Raw genomic sequence first — 16969 nt, 5'->3', positions numbered from 1 at the left:
GTGAGTGAGTTGGAGTGAGTGAGTTGGAGTGAGTGAGTTGGAGTGAGTGAGTTGGAGTGAGTGAGTTGGAGTGAGTGAGTTGGAGTGAGCGAGGGAGCGAGCGAGGGAGAGAGCGAGTGAGTGAGTGAGTTGGAGTGAGTGAGTTGGAGTGAGTGAGTTGGAGTGAGTGAGTTGGAGTGAGTGAGTTGGAGTGAGTGAGTTGGAGTGAGTGAGTTGGAGTGAGTGAGTTGGAGTGAGCGAGGGAGCGAGCGAGGGAGAGAGCGAGTGAGTGAGTGAGTTGGAGTGAGTGAGTTGGAGGGAGCGAGCGAGAGAGAGAGAGACGCGAGTGGGATAGAGCGAGTGAAAGAGAGAGTGAGAGAGTGACAGGGCGAGTGAGAGAGTGAGGGAGTGAGTTGGAGTGAGGGAGCGAGCGAGGGAGAGAGTGAGAGAGAGTGAGTTGGAGTGAGGGAGTGAGTTGGAGTGAGGGAGCGAGTGGGATAGAGTGAGAGAGAGGGAGAGAGAGAGTGAGAGAGTGAGAGAGAGGGATAGAGAGAGTGAGGGAGCGAGCGAGGGAGGGAGTGAGAGAGAGTGAGAGTGAGTGAGTGAGAGGGTGAGCGTGAGAGCGAACGAGCGGGAGAGAGTGAGAGAGCGAGTGAGTGAGTGAGTTGGAGGGAGCGAGAGAGAGAGCGAGCGAGCGAGTGAGTGAGTGAGTGAGCGAGTGAGCGAGTGAGTGAGTGAGAGAGTGAGTGAGTGAGAGAGTGAGCGAGCGAGCGAGTGAGCGAGTGAGTGAGCGAGTGAGGGAGTGAGGGAGCGAGTGAGATAGAGTGAGGGAGCGAGTGAGAGAGAGAGAGAGTGAGCGAGCGAGGGGAGTGAGAGAGTTGGAGTGAGAGAGTGAGCGTGAGAGCGAACGAGCGGGAGAGAGCGAGAGAGCGAGTTGGAGTGAGTGAGTTGGAGTGAGTGAGTTGGAGTGAGCGAGTTGGAGTGAGTGAGTTGGAGTGAGCGAGTTGGAGTGAGTGAGCGAGTGGGATAGAGTGAGGGAGAGTGAGAGAGAGTGAGAGAGTGAGCGTGAGAGCGAACGAGCGGGAGAGAGTGAGAGAGCGAGGGAGTTGGAGTGAGCGAGGGAGCGAGCGAGGGAGGGAGCGAGTGAGAGAGCGAGTTGGAGTGAGTGAGTTGGAGGGAGCGAGGGAGCAAGCGAGCGAGAGAGAGACGCGAGTGGGATAGAGCGAGCGAGTGAGTGAGTGAGGGAGTGAGGGAGCGAGTGAGGGAGCGAGTGAGGGAGTGAGGGAGCGAGTGGGAGTGAGGGAGCGAGCGGGAGTGAGAGAGAGAGAGCGAGTGAGTGAGGGAGTGAGAGAGTGAGTTGGAGTGAGGGAGCGAGTGAGAGAGAGAGAGAGTGAGGGAGCGAGTGAGTGAGGGAGTGAGGGAGTGAGGGAGCGAGTGGGAGTGAGAGAGAGAGAGAGTGAGGGAGTGAGAGAGAGTGAGTTGGAGCGAGTGAGTGAGGGAGTGAGAGAGTGAGAGAGAGTGAGAGAGTGAGCGTGAGAGCGAACGAGCGGGAGAGAGTGAGAGAGCGAGTTGGAGTGAGTGAGTTGGAGCGAGCGAGTTGGAGGGAGTGAGTTGGAGGGAGTGAGTTGGAGCGAGCAAGCGAGAGAGAGACGCGAGTGGGATAGAGCGAGTGAAAGAGAGAGTGAGGGAGTGAGAGGGATAGAGTGAGAGAGTGAGTTGGAGTGAGGGAGCGAGCGAGTGAACGAGCGGGAGCGAGTGATAGAGAGAGTTGGAGTGAGCGAGCGAGGGAGGGAGGGAGTGAGTGAGTTGGAGTGAGGGAGCGAGGGAGGGAGGGAGTGAGTTGGAGTGAGGGAGCGAGCGAGTGAATGAGCGGGAGCGAGTGAGAGAGAGTGAGAGTGAGCGAGCGAGGGGAGCGAGTGGGAGAGGGAGCGAGTGGGAGTGAGAGAGAGAGAGTGAGTGAGTGAGTGAGAGAGTGGGATAGAGAGAGTGAGTGAGTGAGGGAGAGAGTGAGAGTGAGTGGGATAGAGTGAGTGAGTGAGTGAGCGAGTGGGATAGAGTGAGAGAGAGAGTGAGGGATAGAGTGAGGGAGTGAGGGAGTGAGTGAGTGAGGGAGTGAGGGAGTGAGTGAGCGAGTGGGATAGAGTGAGAGAGTGTGAGTTGGAGTGAGGGAGCGAGTGGGATAGAGCGAGCGAGGGGAGCGATTGAGAGAGTGAGTTGGAGTGAGCGAGCGAGGGAGGGAGGGAGTGAGAGAGTTGGAGTGAGGGAGCGAGTGAGGGAGCGAGTGGGAGCGAGCGAGGGAGTGAGAGAGGGTGAGTTGGAGTGAGTGAGGGAGCGAGCGAGCGAGCAAGCGAGTGAGTGAGGGAGCGAGTGGGAGAGTGAGAGAGTGAGTTGGAGTGAGTGAGGGAGCGAGCGAGCGAGCGAGCAAGTGAGTGAGGGAGCGAGTGGGAGAGTGAGAGAGTGAGTTGGAGTGAGGGAGCGAGCGAGGGAGCGACAGAGAGAGTGAGTTGGAGTGAGCGAGCGAGGGAGGGAGGGAGTGAGAGAGTTGGAGTGAGGGAGCGAGTGAGGGAGCGAGTGAGGGAGCGAGTGGGAGCGAGCGAGGGAGTGAGAGAGTGAGTTGGAGTGAGGGAGCGAGCGAGAGAGTGAGCGAGCGAGAGAGTGAGCGAGCGAGTGAACGAGCGGGAGAGAGAGAGTGAGCGAGCGAGGGGAGCGAGATAGAGAGAGTGAGTTGGAGTGAGCGAGCGAGGGAGGGAGGGAGTGAGAGAGAGTGAGTGATAGAGTGAGTTGGAGAGAGAGCGAGTGAGGGAGCGAGCAAGGGAGCGAGTGGGAGAGAGTGAGTGAGTGAGTGAGCGAGAGAGTGAGTGAGAGAGTGAGTGAGTGAGTGAGAGAGTGAGTGAGTGAGTGAGAGAGTGAGTGAGAGAGTGAGTGAGTGAGAGAGTGAGTGAGAGAGTGAGTGAGTGAGAGAGTGAGTGAGTGAGAGAGTGAGTGAGTGAGTGAGAGAGTGAGAGAGTGAGTGGTGGGTGAGTGGGTGAGTGAGTGAGTGAGTGGATGAGTGAGTGAGTGGGTGGGTGAGTGGGTTAGTGAGTGGGTGGGTGAGTGAGTGAGTGAGTGGTGAGTGAGTGAGTGAGTGGATGAGTGAGTGGATGAGTGAGTGGGTGAGTGAGTGGGTGAGTGGGTGAGTGGATGAGTGAGTGAGTGAGTGGGTGAGTGAGTGGGTGATTGAGTGGGTGAGTGAGTGACTGAGTGAGTGGGTGATTGAGTGGGTGAGTGGGTGAGTGAGTGAGTGAGTGGGTGGGTGAGTGGGGTGAGTGGGTGGGTGAGTGGGTGAGTGAGTGAGTGGGTGAGCGAGTGAGTGAGTGGGTGAGCGAGTGGGTGAGTGAGTGGGTGAGTGAGTGAGTGAGTGGGTGAGTGAGTGGGTGAGTGAGGAGGTGAGTGGGTGGGTGAGAGTGGGTGAGTGAGTGAGTGAGTGGGTGAGTGGGTGAGTGGTGGGTGAGTGGGTGGGTGAGTGGTGAGTGGGTGAGTGGGTGAGTGGTGAGTGGGTGAGTGAGTGAGAGGGAGAGAGGGAGGTGAGGGGGGGCGAGGGGGAGGGAGCGAGTGGGAGTGAGTAAAAGAGTGAGTGAGGGAGTGAGTGAGAGAGTGAGTGAGGGAGCGAGTGGGATAGAGTGAGAGAGAGAGTGAGAGAGAGTGAGTGAGGGAGTGAGGGAGCGAGTGGGAGAGGGAGCGAGTGGGAGTGAGTGAGAGAGAGTGAGTGAGGGAGCGAGTGGGATAGAGAGAGTGAGTGAGTGGGAGAGGGAGCGAGTGGGAGTGAGAGAGAGAGAGAGAGAGTTGGAGTGAGGGAGCGAGTGAGGGAGCGAGTGGGAGTGAGAGAGTGAGTGAGGGAGCGAGTTGGAGAGAGAGAGAGAGTGAGTTGGAGTGAGGGAGCGAGCGAGGGAGGGAGTGAGTGAGGGAGCGAGTGGGATAGAGTGAGCGAGTGGGAGAGAGTGAGTGAGGGAGCGAGTGAGTGAGAGAGTGAGAGAGAGAGTGAGTGAGTTGGAGTGAGAGAGCGAGTTGGAGAGAGAGTGAGTGAGGGAGCGAGTGGGATAGAGTGAGAGAGAGTGAGTTGGAGTGAGGGATAGAGAGGGTGAGGGAGTGAGGGAGTGAGAGAGAGAGAGAGAGCGAGTGAGGGAGCGAGTGGGATAGAGTGAGAGTGAGAGAGAGAGTGAGTAAGTGAGGGAGCGAGTGAGAGAGTGAGTGAGTGAGCGAGTGAGGGAGCGAGTGGGATAGAGTGAGAGTGAGGGAGTGAGAGTGAGGGATAGTGAGAGTGAGGGAGCGAGAGAGTGAGTGAGAGAGTGAGAGAGAGAGTGAGGGAGCGAGCGAGGGAGCGAGTGGGATAGAGTGAGAGAGAGGGAGCGAGTGAGCAAGTGAGCAAGCGAGGGAGCGAGGGGAGCGAGTGAGAGAGTGAGTTGGAGTGAGGGAGCGAGCGAGGGAGGGAGCGAGTGGGATAGAGAGAGTGAGAGAGTGAGAGAGTGAGAGAGTGAGGGAGTGAGGGAGTGAGGGAGTGAGGGAGTGAGGGAGCGAGTGGGATAGAGAGAGTGAGAGAGTGAGAGAGAGTGAGTGAGTGAGGGAGTGAGGGAGCGAGTGAGTGAGTGAGTGAGTGAGGGAGCGAGTGAGCGAGTGAGTGGGATAGAGAGAGTGAGAGAGTGAGTGAGTGAGGGAGTGAGGGAGTGAGGGAGCGAGTGGGAGAGGGAGCGAGTGAGGGAGCGAGTGGGATAGAGTGAGAGTGAGGGATAGAGAGACTGAGTGAGGGAGCGAGTGAGGGAGCGAGTGGGAGTGAGTGAGAGAGTGAGTGAGAGATAGAGAGAGTGAGAGTGAGGGAGTGAGTGAGGGAGTGAGTGAGAGAGTGAGAGAGAGAGTGAGTGAGGGAGTGAGGGAGCGAGTGGGATAGAGAGAGTGAGAGAGAGAGTGAGGAAGTGAGGGAGTGAGAGAGAGAGAGTGAGTGAGGGAGCGAGTGGGATAGAGTGAGAGAGAGTGAGTTGGAGTGAGGGAGCGAGTGGGATAGAGCGAGCGAGGGGAGCGAGTGATAGAGAGAGTGAGTGAGGGAGCGAGCGAGGGAGCGAGTGGGAGCGAGCGAGGGAGTGAGAGAGTGAGTTGGAGTGAGGGAGCGAGAGAGGGAGAGAGCGAGTGAACGAGCGGGAGAGAGTGAGAGAGTGAGTTGGAGTGAGGGAGCGAGTGAGGGAGCGAGTGGGATAGTGAGAGAGTGAGGGAGAGAGAGAGTGAGTGAGTGAGGGAGCGAGTGGGAGAGGGAGCGAGTGGGGAGTGAGAGAGAGTGAGTTGGAGTGAGTGAGAGTTGGAGTGAGTGAGGGAGCGAGCGAGCGAGCGAGCGAGTGAGTGAGGGAGCGAGTGGGAGAGTGAGAGAGTGAGTTGGAGTGAGGGAGCGAGCGAGGGGAGCGACAGAGAGAGAGAGTTGGAGTGAGCGAGCGAGCGAGGGAGTGAGAGAGTGAGTTGGAGTGAGGGAGCGAGCGAGAGAGTGAGCGAGCGAGTGAACGAGCGGGAGAGAGAGAGTGAGCGAGCGAGGGGAGCGAGATAGAGAGTGAGTTGGAGTGAGAGAGAGAGTGAGAGAGAGAGTGAGTTGGAGTGAGGGAGCGAGCGAGGGAGGGAGTGAGAGAGAGTGAGTGATAGAGTGAGTTGGAGAGAGAGCGAGTGAGGGAGCGAGTGGGAGAGAGTGAGTGAGGGAGTGAGTGAGTGAGCGAGAGAGTGAGAGAGAGAGTTGGAGAGAGAGCGAGTGGGATAGAGTGAGAGAGTGAGAGAGTGAGTGAGAGAGAGTGAGAGAGTGAGTGAGAGAGAGTGAGAGAGTGAGTGAGAGAGAGTGAGAGAGTGAGTGAGAGAGAGAGTGAGTGAGTGAGCGAGTGGGATAGAGTGAGAGAGAGAGTGAGAGAGAGGGATAGAGAGAGTGAGTGAGTGAGGGAGTGAGGGAGCGAGTGGGAGAGGGAGCGAGTGGGAGTGAGAGTGAGGGATAGTGAGAGTGAGGGAGCGAGAGAGTGAGTGGGAGAGTGAGAGAGAGTGAGGGAGCGAGCGAGGGAGCGAGTGGGATAGAGTGAGAGAGAGGGAGCGAGTGGGATAGAGAGAGTGAGAGAGTGAGTGAGTGAGGGAGTGAGGGAGTGAGGGAGCGAGTGGGAGTGAGAGGGAGTGAGGGAGCGAGTGGGATAGAGAGAGTGAGAGAGTGAGTGAGTGAGGGAGTGAGGGAGTGAGGGAGCGAGTGGGAGAGGGAGAGTGAGAGAGTGAGTGAGTGAGGGAGTGAGGGAGTGAGGGAGCGAGTGGGAGAGGGAGCGAGTGAGGGAGCGAGTGGGATAGAGTGAGAGAGAGGGAGCGAGTGAGCAAGTGAGCAAGCGAGGGAGCGAGGGGAGCGAGTGAGAGAGTGAGTTGGAGTGAGGGAGCGAGCGAGGGAGGGAGCGAGTGGGATAGAGAGAGTGAGTGAGAGAGTGAGAGAGTGAGAGAGTGAGTTGGAGTGAGGGAGCGAGCGAGGGAGGGAGCGAGTGGGATAGAGAGAGTGAGAGAGTGAGTGAGGGAGTGAGGGAGTGAGGGAGTGAGGGAGTGAGGGAGTGAGGGAGCGAGTGGGATAGAGAGAGTGAGAGAGTGAGGGAGTGAGGGAGTGAGGGAGCGAGTGGGAGAGGGAGCGAGTGAGGGAGCGAGTGGGATAGAGTGAGAGTGAGGGATAGAGAGACTGAGTGAGGGAGCGAGTGAGGGAGCGAGTGGGAGTGAGTGAGAGAGTGTGAGTGAGAGATAGAGAGAGTGAGAGTGAGGGAGTGAGTGAGGGAGTGAGTGAGAGAGAGAGTGAGTGAGGGAGTGAGTGAGAGAGAGAGTGAGTGAGGGAGTGAGTGAGAGAGAGAGTGAGTGAGGGAGTGAGTGAGAGAGAGAGTGAGTGAGGGAGTGAGGGAGCGAGTGGGAGAGGGAGCGAGTGAGGGAGAGTGAGAGAGAGTGAGTGAGTGAGTGAGGGAGTGAGGGAGCGAGTGGGAGAGGAGCGAGTGAGGGAGAGTGAGAGAGAGTGAGTGAGTGAGTGAGGGAGTGAGGGAGCGAGTGGGAGAGGGAGCGAGTGGGAGTGAGAGAGAGAGAGTGAGTGAGGGAGTGAGGGAGCGAGTGGGAGAGGGAGCGAGTGAGGGAGAGTGAGAGAGAGTGAGTGAGTGAGTGAGGGAGTGAGGGAGCGAGTGGGAGAGGGAGCGAGTGAGGGAGAGTGAGAGAGAGTGAGTGAGTGAGTGAGGGAGTGAGGGAGCGAGTGGGAGAGGGAGCGAGTGGGAGTGAGAGAGAGAGAGTGAGTGAGGGAGTGAGGGAGCGAGTGGGATAGAGAGAGTGAGGGAGAGTGAGAGAGAGTGAGTGAGTGAGTGAGGGAGTGAGGGAGCGAGTGGGAGAGGGAGCGAGTGAGGGAGAGTGAGAGAGAGTGAGTGAGTGAGTGAGGGAGTGAGGGAGCGAGTGGGAGAGGGAGCGAGTGGGAGTGAGAGAGAGAGAGTGAGTGAGGGAGTGAGGGAGCGAGTGGGATAGAGAGAGTGAGAGAGTGAGAGAGAGAGTGAGTGAGTGAGGAAGTGAGGGAGCGAGTGGGATAGAGAGTGAGAGAGAGTGAGTTGGAGTGAGGGAGCGAGTGGGATAGAGCGAGCGAGGGGAGCGAGAGAGAGAGTGAGTTGGAGTGAGCGAGCGAGGGAGGGAGGGAGTGAGAGAGTTGGAGTGAGGGAGCGAGCGAGGGAGCGAGTGGGAGTGAGAGAGTGAGTTGGAGTGAGGGAGCGAGTGAGAGAGTGAGAGAGAGAGTGAGCGAGGGAGGGAGGGAGTGAGAGAGAGAGTTGGAGTGAGGGAGCGAGCGAGGGAGAGAGAGTGAGTTGGAGAGAGAGAGAGAGCGAGCGAGGGAGGGAGTGAGTGGGAGCGAGCGAGGGGAGCGAGCGAGAGTGAGTGAGTGAGAGAGTGAGTTGGAGTGAGGGAGCGAGTGGGATAGAGTGGGAGAGAGTGGGAGAGAGAGCGAACGAGCGGGAGCGAGTGGGATAGTGAGTTGGAGAGAGAGAGCGAGGGAGGGAGTGAGGAAGCGAGCGAGGGGAGCGAGAGAGTGAGAGAGTGAGTTGGAGAGAGCGAGCGAGCGAGGGAGAGAGAGTGAGTTGGAGAGAGAGAGCGAGCGAGGGAGGGAGAGAGAGCGAGTTGGAGTGAGTGAGTTGGAGCGAGCGAGCGAGAGAGAGACGCGAGTGGGATAGAGCGAGCGAGTGAGTGAGTGAGTGAGTGAGTGAGCGAGTGAGCGAGCGAGTGAGTGAGTGAGTGAGCGAGTGAGCGAGTGAGCGAGTGAGTGAGTGAGCGAGTGAGTGAGTGAGAGAGTGAGCGAGCGAGCGAGTGAGCGAGTGAGTGAGCGAGTGAGGGAGTGAGATGGAGCGAGTGAGATAGAGTGAGGGAGCGAGTGAGAGAGAGAGAGAGAGTGAGCGAGCGAGGGGAGTGAGAGAGTTGGAGTGAGAGAGTGAGCGTGAGAGCGAACGAGCGGGAGAGAGTGAGTGAGAGAGCGAGTGAGTGAGTGAGTTGGAGTGAGTGAGTTGGAGTGAGTGAGTTGGAGTGAGCGAGTTGGAGTGAGTGAGTTGGAGTGAGTGAGTTGGAGTGAGTGAGTTGGAGTGAGTGAGTTGGAGTGAGTGAGTTGGAGTGAGCGAGTTGGAGTGAGTGAGTTGGAGTGAGTGAGTTGGAGTGAGCGAGGGAGCGAGCGAGGGAGAGAGCGAGTGAGTTGGAGTGAGTGAGTTGGAGTGAGTGAGTTGGAGTGAGTGAGTTGGAGTGAGTGAGTTGGAGTGAGCGAGTTGGAGTGAGCGAGTTGGAGTGAGCGAGTTGGAGTGAGTGAGTTGGAGTGAGTGAGTTGGAGTGAGTGAGTTGGAGTGAGTGAGTTGGAGTGAGCGAGTTGGAGTGAGCGAGTTGGAGTGAGTGAGTTGGAGTGAGTGAGTTGGAGTGAGTGAGTTGGAGTGAGTGAGTTGGAGTGAGTGAGTTGGAGTGAGTGAGTTGGAGTGAGCGAGTTGGAGTGAGCGAGTTGGAGTGAGCGAGTTGGAGTGAGTGAGTTGGAGTGAGTGAGTTGGAGTGAGTGAGTTGGAGTGAGTGAGTTGGAGTGAGTGAGTTGGAGTGAGTGAGTTGGAGTGAGCGAGGGAGCGAGCGAGTTGGAGTGAGCGAGTTGGAGTGAGTGAGTTGGAGTGAGTGAGTTGGAGTGAGTGAGTTGGAGTGAGTGAGTTGGAGTGAGTGAGTTGGAGTGAGTGAGTTGGAGTGAGTGAGTTGGAGTGAGTGAGTTGGAGTGAGTGAGTTGGAGTGAGTGAGTTGGACGGAGTGAGTTGGAGTGAGTGAGTTGGAGTGAGTGAGTTGGAGTGAGTGAGTTGGAGGGAGTGAGTTGGAGGGAGCGAGCGAGAGAGAGACGCGAGTGGGATAGAGCGAGTGAGTGAGTGAGTGAGTGAGCGAGTGAGCGAGTGAGTGAGCGAGTGAGTGAGCGAGTGAGTGAGCGAGTGAGCGAGCGAGTGAGTGAGCGAGTGAGCGAGTGAGTGAGTGAGTGAGTGAGCGAGTGAGCGAGTGAGTGAGCGAGTGAGCGAGTGAGTGAGCGAGTGAGTGAGCGAGTGAGTGAGCGAGTGAGTGAGCGAGTGAGTGAGCGAGTGAGTGAGCTAGCGAGTGAGTGAGTGAGCGAGTGAGCGAGCGAGCGAGCGAGTGAGTGAGCGAGTGAGTGAGCGAGCGAGCGAGCGAGTGAGCGAGCGAGTGAGCGAGTGAGCGAGTGAGTGAGCGAGTGAGTGAGTGAGTGAGCGAGCGAGTGAGCGAGCGAGTGAGCGAGTGAGCGAGTGAGTGAGCGAGTGAGCGAGTGAGCGAGCGAGCGAGGGAGTGAGTGAGCGAGCGAGTGAGTGAGTGAGCGAGCGAGTGAGTGAGCGAGCGAGCGAGCGAGTGAGTGAGCGAGCGAGCGAGTGAGCGAGTGAGCGAGTGAGCGAGTGAGTGAGCGAGTGAGTGAGCGAGTGAGTGAGTGAGCGAGTGAGCGAGTGAGCGAGTGAGTGAGCGAGTGAGTGAGCGAGTGAGTGAGTGAGCGAGTGAGTGAGTGAGCGAGCGAGTGAATGAGTGAGCGAGTGAGCGAGTGAGCGAGTGAGTGAGTGAGTGAGTGAGTGAGCGAGCGAGTGAGTGAGTGAGTGAGTGAGTGAGCGAGTGAGCGAGTGAGCGAGTGAGTGAGTGAGTGAGCGAGCGAGTGAGTGAGCGAGTGAGTGAGTGAGTGAATGAGCGAGTGAGCGAGTGAGTGAGCGAGTGAGTGAGTGAGTGAGTGAGCGAGCGAGCGAGTGAGTGAGTGAGCGAGCGAGCGAGCGAGTGAGTGAGCGAGTGAGCGAGTGAGTGAGCGAGCGAGCGAGCGAGCGAGTGAGTGAGTGAGTGAGCGAGTGAGCGAGTGAGCGAGTGAGTGAGCGAGCGAGCGAGCGAGTGAGTGAGTGAGTGAGTGAGCGAGTGAGTGAGTGAGCGAGTGAGCGAGTGAGTGAGTGAGTGAATGAGATCCCACCTGAGCTGTGTGTTCGGCATTGGCGCTCAACACCACCTTGAGGCGCTCCGCCTCACGGAGGAGCTTGCTCTGGGCACGGGCGCTGCCTGCCAGCATCACCGCCAACGCATCACCACCACCATCATCACCATCATCACCAGCACCACCACCGGAGCGGCCGGCTGTTGCCGTTGCCAGGAAGCGCTGTGAGAGCAGCGAGCGGAGGCGAACGTCCATCTCCATACCACCCAGCGTGGGGTCATAGCTGAGACACAGACAGAGAGAGACAGACACACACACAGAGACACACAGAGAGACAGGCGAACGTCCATCTCCATACCACCCAGCGTGGGGTCATAGCTGAGACACAGAGAGAGAGACACAGAGTCACACACAGAGACACACACAGAGACAGGCGAACGTCCATCTCCATACCACCCAGCGTGGGGTCATAGCTGAGACACAGACACAGAGAGAGAGACACACACAGAGAGAGAGAGAGACACAGAGACAGGCGAACGTCCATCTCCATACCACCCAGCGTGGGGTCATAGCTGAGACACAGACACAGAGAGACACACAGAGACACACACAGAGACACAGAGAGACAGGCGAACGTCCATCTCCATACCACCCAGCGTGGGGTCATAGCTGAGACACACACACACAGAGAGAGAGACACAGAGAGACAGAGACACACACAGAGACAGGCGAACGTCCATCTCCATACCACCCAGCGTGGGGTCATAGCTGAGACACAGAGAGACACACAGAGAGAGACACATACAGAGACACAGACACAGAGACACACAGTCACAGACACAGAGACAGGCGAACGTCCATCTCCATACCACCCAGCGTGGGGTCATAGCTGAGACACAGAGAGACACACAGAGAGAGACACATACAGAGACACAGACACAGAGACACACAGTCACAGACACAGAGACAGGCGAACGTCCATCTCCATACCACCCAGCGTGGGGTCATAGCTGAGACACACACAGAGACACACAGAGACAGAGACACACACAGAGAGACAGGCGAACGTCCATCTCCATACCACCCAGCGTGGGGTCATAGCTGAGACACAGAGACACACAGAGACACACAGAGAGACAGGCGAACGTCCATCTCCATACCACCCAGCGTGGGGTCATAGCTGAGACACAGAGAGACACACAGAGACACAGAGAGACAGAGACACACACACACAGAGACACAGAGAGAGAGAGACACACAGAGACAGGCAAACGTCCATCTCCATACCACCCAGCGTGGGGTCATAGCTGAGACACAGAGAGAGAGAGAGACAGAGAGACACAGAGACACACAGAGACAGGCGAACGTCCATCTCCATACCACCCAGCGTGGGGTCATAGCTGAGACACACACACAGAGAGACACAGAGAGACAGAGACACACACAGAGAGACACAGAGACAGGCGAACGTCCATCTCCATACCACCCAGCGTGGGGTCATAGCTGAGACACACACACAGAGACACAGAGAGAGAGACACACACAGAGAGACACACAGAGACAGGCGAACGTCCATCTCCATACCACCCAGCGTGGGGTCATAGCTGAGACACACACACAGAGACACAGAGAGAGAGACACACACAGAGAGACACACAGAGACAGGCGAACGTCCATCTCCATACCACCCAGCGTGGGGTCATAGCTGAGACACACACACAGAGACACAGAGAGAGAGACACACACAGAGAGACACACAGAGACAGGCGAACGTCCATCTCCATACCACCCAGCGTGGGGTCATAGCTGAGACACACAGAGACACAGAGAGACAGAGACACACAGTGAGACACACACAGAGACAGGCGAACGTCCATCTCCATACCACCCAGCGTGGGGTCATAGCTGAGACACACACAGAGACACAGAGAGACAGAGAGACACAGAGACACACACAGAGACAGGCGAACGTCCATCTCCATACCACCCAGCGTGGGGTCATAGCTGAGACACAGACAGAGAGAGACAGAGACACACACAGAGACACAGACAGAGACAGGCGAACGTCCATCTCCATACCACCCAGCGTGGGGTCATAGCTGAGACACAGAGAGAGAGACAGAGAGAGAGACACACAGAGACACAGAGAGACACAGAGACAGGCGAACGTCCATCTCCATACCACCCAGCGTGGGGTCATAGCTGAGACACAGAGAGAGAGACAGAGAGAGAGACACACAGAGACACAGAGAGACACAGAGACAGGCGAACGTCCATCTCCATACCACCCAGCGTGGGGTCATAGCTGAGACACAGAGAGAGAGACAGAGAGAGAGAGACACACAGAGACACAGAGAGACACAGAGACAGGCGAACGTCCATCTCCATACCACCCAGCGTGGGGTCATAACTGAGACACACACACAGAGAGACACAGAGAGACACACAGAGACACACACAGAGACAGGCGAACGTCCATCTCCATACCACCCAGCGTGGGGTCATAGCTGAGACACAGAGAGAGAGACACACAGAGACACACACAGAGACACACAGAGAGACACAGAGAGAGAGACACACAGAGACACACACAGAGACAGGCGAACGTCCATCTCCATACCACCCAGCGTGGGGTCATAGCTGAGACACAGAGACACACACAGAGACACACACAGAGAGAGACACAGAGAGAGACAGAGACAGAGACACACAGTGAGACACAGACAGAGACAGGCGAACGTCCATCTCCATACCACCCAGCGTGGGGTCATAGCTGAGACACAGACACAGAGAGAGACAGACACACAGAGAGAGACAGACACACACACAGAGACACAGACAGAGACAGGCGAACGTCCATCTCCATACCACCCAGCGTGGGGTCATAGCTGAGACACACACACAGAGAGAGACAGACACAGAGAGAGAGACAGACACACACACAGAGACACAGACAGAGACAGGCAAACGTCCATCTCCATACCACCCAGCGTGGGGTCATAGCTGAGACACAGACACAGAGAGAGACAGACACACAGAGAGAGACAGACACACACACAGAGACACAGACAGAGACAGGCGAACGTCCATCTCCATACCACCCAGCGTGGGGTCATAGCTGAGACACACACACAGAGAGAGACACACAGAGAGAGACAGACACACACACAGAGACACAGACAGAGACAGGCGAACGTCCATCTCCATACCACCCAGCGTGGGGTCATAGCTGAGACACAGAGACACAGAGACACACACAGAGACACACACAGAGACACACAGAGACACACAGAGAGACACAGAGACAGGCGAACGTCCATCTCCATACCACCCAGCGTGGGGTCATAGCTGAGACACACACAGAGACACAGAGAGACAGAGACACACAGAGACACACACAGAGACAGGCGAACGTCCATCTCCATACCACCCAGCGTGGGGTCATAGCTGAGACACAGAGAGAGACACACACACAGAGACACACAGAGACACACAGTCAAAGACACAGAGACAGGCGAACGTCCATCTCCATACCACCCAGCGTGGCATCATAGCTGAGACACACACACAGAGAGACACAGAGAGACAGAGACACACACAGAGAGACACAGAGACAGGCGAACGTCCATCTCCATACCACCCAGCGTGGGGTCATAGCTGAGACACACACACAGAGAGACACAGAGAGACACACAGAGACACACACAGAGACAGGCGAACGTCCATCTCCATACCACCCAGCGTGGGGTCATAGCTGAGACACAGAGACAGAGAGAGAGAGACACAGAGACACACAGAGACACACACACAGAGACACACACAGAGACAGGCGAACGTCCATCTCCATACCACCCAGCGTGGGGTCATAGCTGAGACACACAGAGACACACACACAGAGACACACACAGACACACACACAGAGAGACAGGCGAACGTCCATCTCCATACCACCCAGCGTGGGGTCATAGCTGAGACACACAGAGACACACAGAGACACACACAGAGACAGGTGAACGTCCATCTCCATACCACCCAGCGTGGGGTCATAGCTGAGACACAGAGAGACACACACAGAGAGACACACAGAGAGACACAGAGAGAGACACAGAGTCACACACACACAGAGACAGGCGAACGTCCATCTCCATACCACCCAGCGTGGGGTCATAGCTGATACACAGAGACAGAGAGAGAGACACACACAGAGACACAGAGACACAGAGAGACAGAGACACACACAGAGAGACACACAGAGACAGAGAGAGAGACACACACAGAGACACAGAGACACACACACAGACACACACAGAGACACACACAGAGACAGGCGAACGTCCATCTCCATACCACCCAGGGTGGGGTCATAGCTGAGACACAGAGACAGAGAGAGAGACACACACAGAGACACAGAGAGACACACAGAGACACACACAGAGACACACACACACACAGAGACAGGCGAACGTCCATCTCCATACCACCCAGCGTGGGGTCATAGCTGAGACACAGAGACACACAGAGACACACACACAGTCACAGACACAGAGACACACAGTCACAGACACAGAGACAGACAGAGACACACAGAGACAGACAGAGACACACAGAGAGAGAGAGACACACACACAGAGAGACACACAGAGAGACACAGAGACAGGCGAACGCCCATCTCCATACCACCCAGCGTGGGGTCATAGCTGAGACACACACACAGAGAGAGAGAGACACAGAGAGACAGAGACACACACAGAGAGACACACAGAGTCACACACACAGAGTCACACAGACACAGAGACAGGCGAACGTCCATCTCCATACCACCCAGCGTGGGGTCATAGCTGAGACACAGACACAGAGAGACACACACAGAGACACACAGAGAGACACAGAGACACAGAGACACAGAGAGACACAGAGACAGGCGAACGTCCATCTCCATACCGCCCAGCGTGGGGTCATAGCTGAGACACACAGAGACACACAGAGACACAGAGACACAGAGAGACAGAGACACACACAGAGAGACACAGAGACAGGCGAACGTCCATCTCCATACCACCCAGCGTGGGGTCATAGCTGAGACACACAGAGAGACACACACAGAGAGAGACACAGAGAGACACACAGAGACACACACACAGAGACAGGCGAACGTCCATCTCCATACCACCCAGCGTGGGGTCATAGCTGAGACACACACACAGAGAGACACAGAGACACAGAGAGACAGAGACACACACAGAGAGACACAGAGACAGGCGAACGTCCATCTCCATACCACCCAGCGTGGGGTCATAGCTGATACACAGAGACAGAGAGAGAGACACACAGAGAGACACACAGAGACACACACAGACACACAGACACAGAGACACACACAGAGACACACAGACACACACACAGTCACAGACACAGAGACACACACAGAGACAGGCGAACGTCCATCTCCATACCACCCAGCGTGGGGTCATAGCTGAGACACACACACAGAGAGACACACAGAGAGACACACAGAGACACACACAGAGACAGGCGAACGTCCATCTCCATACCACCCAGCGTGGGGTCATAGCTGAGACACAGAGACACACAGAGACACAGAGACACAGAGAGACAGAGACACACACAGAGAGACACAGAGACAGGCGAACGTCCATCTCCATACCACCCAGCGTGGGGTCATAGCTGAGACACACAGAGAGACACACACAGACACAGAGAGAGACACAGAGAGACACACAGAGACACACACACAGAGACAGGCGAACGTCCATCTCCATACCACCCAGCGTGGGGTCATAGCTGAGACACACACACAGAGAGACACAGAGACACAGAGAGACAGAGACACACACAGAGAGACACAGAGACAGGCGAACGTCCATCTCCATACCACCCAGCGTGGGGTCATAGCTGAGACACACAGAGAGACACACACAGACACAGAGAGAGACACAGAGAGACACACAGAGACACACACACAGAGACAGGCGAACGTCCATCTCCATACCACCCAGCGTGGGGTCATAGCTGAGACACACACACAGAGAGACACAGAGACACAGAGAGACAGAGACACAGAGAGACACAGAGACAGGCGAACGTCCATCTCCATACCACCCAGCGTGGGGTCATAGCTGAGACACAGAGACACAGAGAGAGACACACACAGAGACACACAGAGACACACAGAGACACACAGAGACACACACACAGAGACACAGAGTCACACACACACAGAGACACAGACACAGAGAGACACAGAGACACACACAGAGAGACACAGAGACACACACAGAGACACACACAGAGACACAGAGACACACAGAGACACACACACAGAGACACACACACAGAGACAGGCGAACGTCCATCTCCATACCACCCAGCGTGGGGTCATAGCTGAGACACAGAGAGACACACAGAGACACACACAGAGACACACACAGAGACACAGAGAGACACAGAGACACACAGAGACAGACACAGAGACAGGCGAACGTCCATCTCCATACCACCCAGCGTGGGGTCATAGCTGAGACACAGAGA

At 56.6% G+C, this 16969-nt stretch overlaps 1 protein-coding gene across 1 annotated transcript in view; it reads right to left on the bottom strand.

Moving 5' to 3' along the window:
• The window catches only part of LOC116936986 (hypoxia up-regulated protein 1-like), a 109195-nt gene that overhangs the window by 76442 nt on the left and 15784 nt on the right, over positions 1 to 16969 (bottom strand). Inside the window, exon 5 of the mRNA XM_076064552.1 lies at positions 10460 to 10703. Coding sequence (XP_075920667.1) covers positions 10460 to 10703 — 244 coding nt within the window. The remainder of the gene's footprint in view (positions 1 to 10459; positions 10704 to 16969) is intronic.

Source organism: Petromyzon marinus, unplaced genomic scaffold, assembly GCF_048934315.1.
Source record: "Petromyzon marinus isolate PM22_M1 ecotype Great Lakes invasive population unplaced genomic scaffold, UKy_Petmar_22M1.pri1.0 PM_Scaffold_52, whole genome shotgun sequence".
NCBI lineage: Eukaryota > Metazoa > Chordata > Hyperoartia > Petromyzontiformes > Petromyzontidae > Petromyzon > Petromyzon marinus.
This window is presented reverse-complemented; position numbering and strand designations above follow the sequence as displayed.